General features: G+C 40.1%; 1 protein-coding gene across 1 annotated transcript in view; it reads right to left on the bottom strand.

Annotated features, from left to right (window-relative positions):
* gpr158a (G protein-coupled receptor 158a) overlaps nucleotides 1-12,837 on the bottom strand; it is a 104,296-nt gene extending 91,459 nt beyond the window's left edge. The window contains exon 1 of the mRNA XM_020494083.2: nucleotides 11,512-12,837. Coding sequence (XP_020349672.2) covers nucleotides 11,512-12,404 — 893 coding nt within the window. The 5' untranslated portion in view covers nucleotides 12,405-12,837. The remainder of the gene's footprint in view (nucleotides 1-11,511) is intronic.

Below are 12,837 nucleotides of genomic sequence, written 5' to 3'. Positions count from 1 at the left end.
TATTTGGATGTGTACATAAACTGATACTATGTACTAGGACATATTAATATTACTCCTAGTACTTCTTCCAGTCACGTACACATGTTGCTATGTATGTTGCTGGTGAAGCACCTTATCCAGGTGCAAGTGAACTGGCTTACAGTATGCCGTTATTTATAACTCTTGCTGCGACCTCGCCTGACCCACTCCCCCAGCCAGTGCTCAGTTAACAAGACATTGCTTTCCCACCAAACAAAAAAATTATCTTCTGCCCTCTGGATCCTGAGATAACACACTGTCTGCTCGTCACATCTTGTCCAAAATACCCTGAAAAGCTTCATTTGTTTTTTTTTCTTCCGAATTCTTCCATCTCTTTTGGAGCCTAAGCCAAATTCCCCAGGCAATTTTCAGCAGCCGAGCCAAAGCGTCCATATGGTACGCAAAAAGTCTCAAGCACGTGCAGTTTTCCAAAGCGTCCAAATGCCTAGAACCATGGCTCTATCCGACAGAGGCAGTGAATGAATAAAGACGACACCGTTGGAGTGCAATTTAATCTGGGCAGCCACAAGGAGCAGGCTCCAAAGGCATCATAGTGGTCATTGGGCCCTCAGGCACAAAGGCTGAAAGATCACAGGGAACAGGAAAGAGTCTTGTCCCAGGAATCAGAGAGCTCTCTTTTTTTCTCCATCTCCATTCATTGCGGGTTCTAAAGAACAGTGGGAGAAAGGATGAGCATCGGACAGGGGGGGGTTCCACTTCCTCTAATGGACCAGTCAGCCACAATGCCGTGCTAATATTGGCCTATGAATGTGAGCATATTGGACATTTTATCAAAGCCTATTTGTTGACAGGGGAATTTATGACAGAATTTTTCCAACAAAACATAGGTACAGCAGATCCCCGTATTGTATGGGACACTTTTAAATGTGCCTTTAGAGGCCATTCAATTCACTACACAGCTCTAAAACAAAAGCATTTTTTTGTCAAAAGAGTCCATATTAAAAGGAAATAGAAGGTCTAATAGAACAGATAGATAAAAACGGTACCATAGAGGCTCAGAATAAGTTAGAGGAAAAACTCAAAGAAATGCAGGAACTTATTCAAGAAAGAAAGTATAATATAATATAAAAAATTCTGTCTCCTCCATCTCCTCTAACTGAAGTTAATTGTAAGGATTTTTGTTCTATTAATAATGTAAAATGAACCGCTGTACAGAAAGACTCATGTGAAGGCAGAGGAGGAACTTCTTGATGCTATTAAAGCTTTTAAGACCGGGAAAACTCCAGGGCTGGATGGCATACCAGTTGAGGTATACCAAGCTTTGATATACTCAGAGGACCATTACTAGCATGTTTAACCTCTCTGATGTAAATGGTAGATTATCAGACACTCAACAAGAAGGTCTGATTTAATTATTACTGAAGCAGGATACAAGTGGTAAATATAAAGATCCAGTCCATTTACAAAATTGGTGGCCCCTTACACAGTGTTGTGATGCAAAAATTTGAGCAAAATGTATAGCGCATAGAATTGAAAAGGTATTGTCAGATCATATTCATTCTAAACTGACATTTTTTTTTTACATGGATGATTCATTGGAGATAATATAAGACAAGTACTGGAAACAATAGAACACTATGAAAAATCTGGGAAACCAGGTCTGCTGTTCATAACTGATTTTGAAAAAGCTTTCGATAAAGTACGACTGGAGTTTATACATCAATGCCTGGAATATTTCAATTTTGGAGAATCTCTTATTAAATGGGTTGAAGTCATGTATAGTAACCCTAGGTGTAAAATATTAAATAATGGCTACTTCCCAGAAAGTTTTAAACTGTGAAGAGGAGTAAAACAAGGTGGTCCACTATCGGCATTTCTATTTATTATGGCCATTGAAATGTTAGCTATTAAAATCAGATCCAACAATAATATCAAGGGATTAGAAACACAGGGTTTAAAAACAAAGGTGTCCTTGTACGCTGAAATCTACTATTTGGATACCTCCACAGCCTCATAGAGGATCTAGATACTTTTTCTAACCTCTCTGGATTACAACCAAATTATGATTAAGTGTACTATATTATTTATTGGATCACAAAATAATTCAACTTTTACATTGCTGTGAAGTTTAACAGTAAAATGGTCTGAGGTGGACATACTCTGTATACATATTCCCGAAATAAATACATGATCTCATTCCAATACATTTTTAAAGAAAGTTAGCAAAAATAGACAAGATCTTACTACCATGGAAAGGAAAATACCTGTCTATTTGTGGAATAATCACCCTGACTCTTTAGTCATATCCCAGTTGACCTATTTCCATATGGTCTTGCCTACACCTAGCAAACAGTTATTTAAATTCTATGATTAAAAAAACATTACATTTTATTTGGAATTATATAATGAATATGAATTCAGAGGGCAGAAATGATTGAATATTAAAGCATTAGACCTCTCACTAAATGCTTCAGTCATACAAAAGCTACACTTAAATTCGAACTGGTTCTCTAGCCAATTAATAAGAATGTCTCACCCCATGTTCAAGAATGGCCTTTTTCCCTTTATTCAGATTACAACCTCGCACTTTCTGTTGTTTGAAAAGGAAATAATCAATATTTTTTTAAACAAGCCATTTAAAGTTGGTTGCAATTTCAATTTAATCCACCAGAAAAAAAACTGAACAAATAATTCAACAAATATTGTGGTTAAACTCAAATAGATTAAAAAAAGAAAAATAATTATGTCACACATGCAGCTAACAAAACTAAATGTCTGCTCTACCCAAAGAGTACGGACCAAAAAAAGTTAGAATAGTTGTTAAAATAGTTGCGAAGACATTTTCGACGTACTGATTCCATGACACATGGTTTATGAACTGACCTGCAAAACGATGCCAGATTTAAATTATTATACAAAATTCTTGCAACCAATAGAATGTTATATTACATGGGGGAATACAACCTTCCCAGCTCTGCAGATTTTGCTGAGAGACAGAATCAATAGATCATTTATTTTGGTACCGTCCATATGTAGCTTGTTTTTGGTCACAGGTCCAGGAATGGCTGAATAATTGCAACATTTACCTGGAGCTTAACCCTGCAGATAGTACTACTGGGTGATCTGAAAAGTCATAGTCAATCGATCAATAATATAATAATACTTTTAGCAAAAATGTTTATTTTTTATTTTACAATCTGTAGAAATTATGAGAATAGAAAGGTTCAGAATTTTTGTAAAACATAGCACAGTTGAAAAATATATAGAAATCCAATATGGATGGTGTTAAGAGATAGATGGGGGGGGGGTGAATGGAGCTGAAGGTTGGGACTAATAACAACTAATAACAACAAGATAACTAATGTGAAGCATACTGTGTCCGTTAAACGTATATACACTGTAGGTTCAAGACTTTTGTGAAATAAATAGATGGGAGAGGTTGAGGTTAGAGGAAGGACAGGAGTGAAAACAAACTAAATATAATTATTTTAAAATAGACTGTGCCCATAAAATGTATATAGTATGTATAAACTGGAAGTAGAAGCCTAAGAATTGTTGTTCACTTTACTCCAATTAGGGGATGGGTGGTAGGGTTAGAAAGTTTTAAAAAGAAACCTTTTTTTTAAAGATGTGTGTACATAGTTACATATACCTTAGCCAAATACATTTCAACTCAGTTTTTCACAATTCCTGACATTTAATCCTAGTAAAAATTCCCTGTCTTAGGTCAGTTACAAGTCCAACGCTCTAGGCTACCTGCCGGCCCATACATATGTGTACATATGTATATGTATTGGCATATATTTTTTTGCAAATATATATATATTATATTTGCAAAACAATATATATATTGGATGGAAGATACAATCTGTCTGCAATATTAAAACTTATCTACCCCCTAAAAAATATAATAATAATATTAGCCCACGCACTTTGAAGTCTCTTCCACATGTTTCAAAGTCAATATGCTAATACGTGCAGTGATTTGCAGAAATGCTGAGACCTAATGCTAAATGGAGTAGAATAGTCATCAAGAAGAAAGGAGGACCAAGGCACTCTTCATATAATTAATTCAAATACCTTTATTTGTATGGCATGTTCTATGGAAACCGAATTTAAAAACTCCAACGTGTTTCAGCTGCATGGCCTTCGTCAGAGAGTACAAAGATATGATAATACAATGTCTTCTTTTGAACAGCTTTTTTCAATCAACCCTATTTTGAAGAAGGAGTGGTTAATGAATGCATTGGACAACACCTAGCAAGCAATACTATACACATTAAAAAGTGAAATACTGTAGATATGTTATAAAAAATTCAACTCAAGGCTAGAAGCATCAGAACCCCTAGAAAGGTAGTTCTAACCTTGAATATGATTGGGCCAAGTGCTACGAATAGGAGAGCCATCTATTTTATAGTACACTAGATCACAGCAGACATGGACCACAACAGTCTAAACATAGCTGAGGGCAATAGAGCAAAATGTCCACTAGATGACAGCAAATGGACCTCTCACAACCCTACAGGACAGGTGAGAAATCCATATCTTCATTTAAAACAGGGTACTTAAAACAGGGTGGCATGTAGTTTGTAAATCCAAAAACTTTCCCTTTGGTTTAGCTGTTTAGCCTTTTCTAATTGAGGCCAGAACATGATCAATACCCATAGCTTGAAGGGAGGCAGGGTTGCCATGGTGTAAGGACTTGTAGTGCCTTGACATGGGGTAGTCTTCATTGCCTAGCCTTATGGCGTACTTGTGATCCACTAAGTGGTCTTGAAGGCGCCTCTTTGTCCGTCCAATGTAGAACACCTTGCACTGTGGACGTTCAAATTGGAGATGACATGAGTGGTTTTGGGGGCAGAATAGTCGTTCAGAATTGTCTTTAAAATCCTAAAGCTTATACTAACTAGAAAGACCAAGAGCAACAAAAAAAAGTATGTTCTCCAATGGTCAAATGGTTTCCATTAGAGAACTATGTAGCCGGCTTTCAGTTTGGCTCAGCAGCTGACTGCTATCTGGACAGCTTGAATGCTACGGGACATCCCACTGTCCTCCAGAGTGGGAGCACAGTGAGGTGCCAATAGCATCTGCTGAGATGGTGGCCTTCCAGAAACAGCTAGTAAGGAAGCCCCAGTATGCCTCTAGCTAAGTGGAATAATATGCTAGTAAACTGTGAAGATCAGAGGACAGAAAATGATCATTTTGACAGCCTTACTCTCTGAGATCAGGGACTTCAAATTGCAACAAACACAAAACCTACCGTAATGTTGCAATAACGTTATGCCAGGGTAAATTATATGGTTTTACAGCGCTGTAGCAACGTTGTATTTGACATGTGCAATGGCTAGCTAACAATCCCTAGGATTTGCCTACATTTTCCATTGATGCCATGGGGACTCCACTGCTCAGTAAGGTTACTTGTCAATACTCTGTTGCCAATCAGGTAAATGTGAACAGTGAGTAAACGGCTGAGGCTCATTGGACACACAAAAACACGACTTCCCCTACATAGAGAGAGAAAGCAATTAATAATAACCATTTCATTAATAATAACCATCTCAGTGGTTTTATTAATGATAATCAAATCACCATCTGTTGTTGTATGACAGATCGCCTACAGGGATTTTAATCCTGTAATGTCTTTAGATTTATCCCCATGTAATCTTTTGCAGAGAGCTAGAGCTGTAATACAGCAGAGAAGGCCTAATGAGAGATGTGTTTGGGCTGGCTAGTTAGGGGTAAAGATACATGCTGTAAACAATACCGGGCGTAATAAAGGATAAACAATTCAGCTATGGCCATGTCTCTGCATGTTTAGCTGAACTAAGAGTAATGGTGAGATTATCTTAAATTTGATCTTCTCAATACTATGGATGCTTTCACTTTTCATTAATTTGATAAAGATGGGGGTATTGCTCAATCATCTCAATCATTTCTGGGTTACGGTCTAAAGAAAAGAGGGTTGACGTGAGGGTGTTTAAAGTGCAGTGCCAGACAGAAAACAGACAGAAAAGCGAGAGCACTCAAGAGAACGGCGTTCAGTGCTTTCTGTGACATTAAAGTCGCCATGGGCGTTCCGTCTGCTTTGATGACCGGCGACAGAACTCTATAAAATGACCCCGGTTGCGTTGCTTCATGGAGGCAGCAGAGGCGGAGTCCGGGCCAGCGGCTAGCTGGTCACATTAGTCTCTGCTTGTCCTGTCAGGTTAATACATTTCCATCACATTGGAGACGTTTTCCCAGAAAAAATCGGACATTGTGATCATTCTTTGACATAATGCATAAGGTGTTGTGCTCTTCTGAAAGATATGATATATTTGGTTATATGTGGGCAAGGATGTGACTTGGACTGGCTAAACAAATGACTTTTGGTCAGAGGAGCTTTGATTGAATACAACACATGAATAAGTGACCATGTATATTATGCCTGGCTTAGTGTACAGTCATCATGGCAGTGCCAAGATATGACCACTGCATACTGTATATAACTATATTAAACGGTTGTCCTTGTCCCCTCTCTACACTTAGAAAAAAAGGTGCTATCTAGAACCTAAAACGGTTCTTCGGCTGTCCCCATAGGAGAACCTTTGAAGAACCATTTTTTGTTCCAGACAGTACCTTTTACACAGAGGGTTCTACATGGAACCCCAAAACGGTTCTCCTATGGGGACAGCCAAAGAAGCCTTTTGGAACTCTTTTTTTCCCAAGAGTGTACTCTACCTCATCCATTCTCTGACACTCATTTTCTAGTCTACAGTATAGTCAGTATGTTTAATTTTGTAACTTCATAGGACATTTGTATCTTGAATAGAGTAATAAACGTGTAGGTAGTATATCGGTCATGATCCTTCTTGTTCTTTTCTTTGTATTACTACAGTAGTGTGCATAATGAATGGATTTGCAATCACATTAACAGAGTAGAGAATCTATGTTTTCATGGGGTCTTTTCAACTCAAAGCTTCTCTGAATGTCTATTCAAACTGATGTAATCGAGACACCGCATTGTGAAACTAGATGGACTAATGTATCCAACCGTGCAATCACGGCTTGAATATTGGCCTGTCAATATTCAAGGAAAGTTGTTCCTAGTACCTGCGATAATGTGCACCAATGAAAACAAATCTTATTTTAACGGACTCCAAATGTCAAGCAAAGAGAGGTTAATCCCTTCGTTATATGTTATCTTCTAACACTGAGTTCAGTTGCTTACTGGGAATAAAGTCAATCCAAGTACATGAGATGAAAACTATTTATTTAGAAGGTGCTAATTATATGGTCAAAAGGGAAGGACACTTTCCCTTGCTGGGTTCTTACCAGCTTGATCAGAATGTGAGTGTGAGTTCCCTTACAAAGAAAAACATGAAGAAATCCTGGTGTATCAGTCAACATTTTGGACACACCTACTCACTCTGGGGCTGCAGGTAGCCTAGTGGTGAGAGCGTTGGGCCAGTAATTAAAAGGTTGCTAGATCGAATCCCTGAGCTGATTAGATAAAAATCTGTCATTCTGCCCTTGATCAAGGCAGTTAACCTAATGTCCCTAGGCCGTCATTGTAAATAAGAATTTGTTCTTAACTGACTTGCCTGGTTAAATCCAAATCCAGGTTATTTTTTTTATTTTTTGGGGGACTGTTTTCTACATTGTGAAATGGTAGTGAAGACATCAAAACTATGACATATCACATATGGAGTAACCAAAAAAGTATTAAACATATTTTATATTTGAGATTCTTCAAAGTAGCCACCCTTTGCCTTGATGACAGCTTTGCACACTCTTGGCATTCTCTCAACCAGCTTCACCTGGAATGCTTTTCCAACTGTCTTGAAGGAGTTCCCACATATGCTGAGCACTTGTTGGCTGCTTTTCCTTCACTCTGCGGTCCAAACCATCTCAATTGGGATGAGGTCGGGGGATTGTGGAGGCCAGGTCATCTGATGCAGCCCAAACTATGAAAACCACCCCCAGACCATTATTTCTCCTCAACCAAACTTTACAGTTGGCACTATGTATTTGGGCAGGTAGAGTTCTCCTGGCATCTGACAAATCCAGATTTGTCAGTTGGACTGCCAGATGGTGAAGCTTGATTCATCACTCCAGAAAACGTGTTTCCACTGCTCAAGAGTCCAATGGCAGCTAGCTTTACACCACTCCAGCCGACGCTTGGCATTGTGCATGGTAATCTTAGGTGTTGCAACCCAGGACAGACGATTTTGTTATTTTGTTATTGGTATGCGCTTCAGCGGTCCCGTTCTATGAGCTTGTGTGGCCTACCACTTCGCGGCTGAGCCGTTGCTGCTCCTAGACATTTCCACTTCCCAATAACAGCACTTAGAGTTGACTGGGGCACCTCTAGCAGAGCAGAAATTTGAAGAACTGACTTGTTGTAAAGGTGGCATCCTATGACAGTATCACATTGAAAGTCACTGAGCTCTTCAGTAAGGCCATTCTACTGCCAATGTTTGTCTATGGAGATTTCATGGCTGTGTGCTCGATTTTATGCACCTGTCAGCAACAGGTGTGGCTGAAATAGGAAAATCTACTAATTTGAAGGGGTGCTTAAGACATACATCTTTCACAACGTCCAGCTACATCTTGTCCCCCCATCCAGGGACAGACCCGGCTTAGCTTCAGAGGCAAACCAGCAGTGCTATGCCGTGTGCTATGTTGCTGGAATGAATGTGCCAAAACTTGCAAATGGAAAAAAGGACAGTGTAACATAACCAAAGACAGGGAATATTGCAGGGAAAAGGGAGGCGTTTTATTTCACCCAAACAATGGTACAACCTAATTAACATAATAAAAACATCCCCATCAAAATCTGTCCGTGTAAGCTAGAGATATGTTTTTTTGCATGGGCTGCATCTCAATCCACCGCATCTGCCGATATCACCCTTGGGCATCTGTGGTGAAAGGTGGCAGAGCTAGAGTGGTGTTTGTCAGACCATGAGACATCCCGAATATCGGTCTTGTCGCATAAAAGTCTGTAGCATCCAAACGGTTTCGCCTACAAAGCACCCGACTGAAAGCTGAGACTCTCAGGAACATGATGGGTTTCTCCGTTTTGCTCTAGGATGCCCAGAAATCTCACAAGACTCCTCTTCTGCCAACTTATTTCTGTAGTTTCCAAACAGTTTAGGCTACAAACTTATATAAATGGAAGTATATATGGAGATCGCTTAGTGCCTAAAATAAGCGGATAAATACATGTAAAAATACACTACTTTCTCTCTCTCTCTCTTACACACACACTCATCCCCGATGGGTGTACCTAAGGGCCAGAACTGTACAGATAGCATGTCTCTACACACTGTTCTAACTACACCCTGTGGCCTCCCTCTTGTCCCCTGTGGCAAATGTTGATGAATTGAGAGGATGTTCAAAGTGTGAGCTCACACACCTCCATGTGAGCAGGTTGATCTGCCACACACACATTCACACATGTTCATATAGACACACACTCATTCTACTGTACCAATCTACTGTACCGTATAGGGACAGATTAGTATGTGTTTGCACCACTATAAAGTTTGCTCAAATCTACTTTGAATAACTGTAGAAAGACATTAACTTATTCACAGTTTCCCTCTCCGTGTTGTGGGCAACAATTTTAACATGAGGCACATATCTCAAATTCAGAAGGAGTGCATTATTAGTAAAAACAAAAAGTAGCTGTTGAAGAATTAAAGGACTGGAATCATGATGGCCCAGGGTTGTTGTTGAACATCTTTCATTATTAATTCATCATTGTATTGATTGCGTATTGATCTGGATAGGAGACTGAGATGTCCTGTCTGACGCAGTATATTAGCAAACATTTCCCCCTTTGTATCTGTGTATGGGGGAGGTAAGGGACAGAAAGGTTTTAAGAGAATATATACATATATATTTCCTTTTAATCTAGTCTGAGAGGAGGTAATTGGACATCACACAATTCAAAGAGAACGTGGAGGGAAAGGGGTCACAAAACAAAATGTTGACTAAGTAAAAACCTGATCAACCACATATCATCTTATAACCAGATAGGCCTATCCTCTGCGTTAAACAAAAGGTAACACAGCAGTCTTAATGGCTGAGCATATGACAGCATCTCAACATGTTCTCATGTAGTTTGAAGGTGGGGGTAAGAATAGACCAGACTATTACAAGCTGTTATTTAATAACTAATCATTGAGGTGAAACACAAATGTTTTATGTACGGATATTGATTCGCAACAATGATTTTCAGAAGAGAATGTATAATGCTGACCGGTGAGACATTTCCGAAGTACCTGTGGGATCAATTGGATTGAAAAGATGCACCATTGATTGCTGTTGTTGTGGCCACTCCCCAAGGACCCGAGACAATACATAACATCCCCTATTTAACCAGTATGATGTTGTTAGTGAGTTTACACGGTTTATGGGGTAAAAATGCATTGTAACATTCTTGTTGTACGTTGTTGTTACATTGAAGTAACATTGGTATCACAAATGGACATGATGCTGCATCTGCAATGAGGAAAGGGAAACTGAAGAGAAAATGAATTTGATTCCAAAGCTTAATGTAACCTAGCTATAGTAAGCCTTATACAATGTTCAGCACGATATGTCTCATTTGCAATCCATGCCTTTCCGTGAGCAACCCTGGTGTATGTCAATTAAATATCAATTGAACGCAGTGCACACAACTATCTATCTGAATAAAAAATGTATCACGAAGATGTCGGTCAAAATTCTATTGAGCCTCACTTAGGCTAGGCTACCTATTCCACTGTTGTCGTAAACATGGCAATACCACACTTACAGGAGCCCTATTAGACAGTAGTGGTGGTAAACATATTGGAGCATGAATAATAGATAAAACACTCATATTCAAGAATATATATTTCAACATTCCTCGTTACAGCTGAGACGCAAACTGGCCACCCTGGAGCTTGCGTGTGACTGTCTCGCATTTCAATTGGATGCAGTTTTACTCGAAATACCAGGATATTATGTTTATTATGCACATTTGAGTGATATGAAAATAGAAGGATTCCTTTTCGGATAAGGGAAAAGCACGCACCCAACACTGTATGAGTCGTAAAGGAGATGTACGAGTTTGAAAAATTAATTAGCCAGAGGTTTCCATCGTTGCAACGGAATAACATCGGGAGTTATTTTTAGCATCATCCTCTGCACCTGCAGTGACGCTTTCCCAACGCGCGTTGTTAGACGAGAGAAGGAGCGACAACCCGTTGGAAACAACGGCGGCGGTAGATAACTTGAAATGAATAATTAGCTTTCACGCCAAAGTACGGAGTACCAGTAGACCTACCACACCAACTGACATGTATTATATTGCGTTGGGCATTGGTGTGTTTTAAGAAAGGTGACTTAAACAAAACAAGTATAGGCTACACAAAGACACCAGCATGCGGCTGCCTCACTACTTTACTCATGTGCCAAAAGTAACGTTACCTTACAGCAGCAGCATAGGCCTACTATTCTGGTATCTCCTGGGTGCAATGCTTATGAATAATGACTGAAACAACAGTAGTAGTTCAACCATACCTGAACTCTGGAGCCAGGTTGGGTTTGAGGCCATAGAAACCAGCTGATAGGGTCAAAAGCCACCGCGGGATGAAATTCCCGTGTTCACATTCCAGGTATGGTGCTGACCATTTGATATGGGATTTGTCAGGTATGAAACTCTCTCCTCTTTTCAGAGAAGCGTCAACTGATGTAATGTCTTGGCTCAACACCCTTTTGTGGAAGTGGGGCTTCTTCTTGTCTTTGATGTCGTGGTACCACTCTGTCTCGGCCGTTCTGTTTTTGAGGTGATGGTGGGCCGTGCTGGAGAGATCCTGGAGAACTATCTCGCCTCCTGCTCTCGTAGCTTGGAGAAAGACAGAGGGCCCTTGGGCAGACGACTCAGTGTTGAATATGACCACGGCCCTATGGATCTTGGAGTCCCCCTCCAATATACTCCTGACCAGCGCGTGGTACCACTCAATGTCTCTTCGGAGACTCTGCTCCCTTGACCTGTTGGCTTGCAGTATCATGTTTAGGAAGTTAGTAGCGTGCATCACAGTGTCTAGCACGCTGTGCATGGTATAATGCGGGGCCGTATGAGACCTTCCTCGCAGAGCACTGAGCTCGTATCTCCGTGAGCAGTTGGCATGTTTTAAGGTAGTAGAATCCCCTGTGTGTAAAAACGCTGTAACGACCCGAGGAAGATGCTCCTCAATAGTCTGCGGCAAGACAGAGCGCTCTGTCGCGCCTTTTGGCAGATGAGACGCACGAAGATGTGCTTGTTGGTACTTGATATGAGTGTTGTAGATCGGCTGCTGTGCTCTGATATCTCGCTCGTGCTCTGGCCACTCCACATGTCTATAATTTGATCCAATAACAAATCCCACTTGCAACAGTATTGATAAACGGATAACAGCCATATCCCCAATCATTTTACAGATGTTTGGCGACTGGGTTGATGCTCAGCAAATGATTGCGTTGGGCACCATAGAGCGAGCCAATTTCTCAGTTACAAAATCTTTTTTTTTCACCTGTAGATATTCACGCGAGTTCCACACTTGGCTCCTGAAAATAAGATAACTATTTTGAAATCTCTAATCAAATCCCTTATTTTTTCTCCAAACATATGTCACGTTTGGCTTGTTATTGTGTCTCCCGCTTGCAGCTGTTTTATCCTCTCTGATTCCGTTTGGTAAACCAATCTAAATAACATCCAACACGGGCTTGGGTGTTGCTTGGCGTCCTCCTTAGACTGTGATGTTTGTACACAGCCTGAATTGAAACGGGGAAAAAATCCTCAGATTTTTGGAAGCAGCGAGTCAGTACTTCACACTTGGGTGACAAACACACTCCGCCCTCTTCCGT

The sequence above is a fragment of the Oncorhynchus kisutch genome, linkage group LG11 (assembly GCF_002021735.2).
Source record: "Oncorhynchus kisutch isolate 150728-3 linkage group LG11, Okis_V2, whole genome shotgun sequence".
Lineage (NCBI taxonomy): Eukaryota > Metazoa > Chordata > Actinopteri > Salmoniformes > Salmonidae > Oncorhynchus > Oncorhynchus kisutch.
Note: the sequence above shows the minus strand (reverse complement) of the source record. Positions and strands in the feature narration are given on the sequence as shown.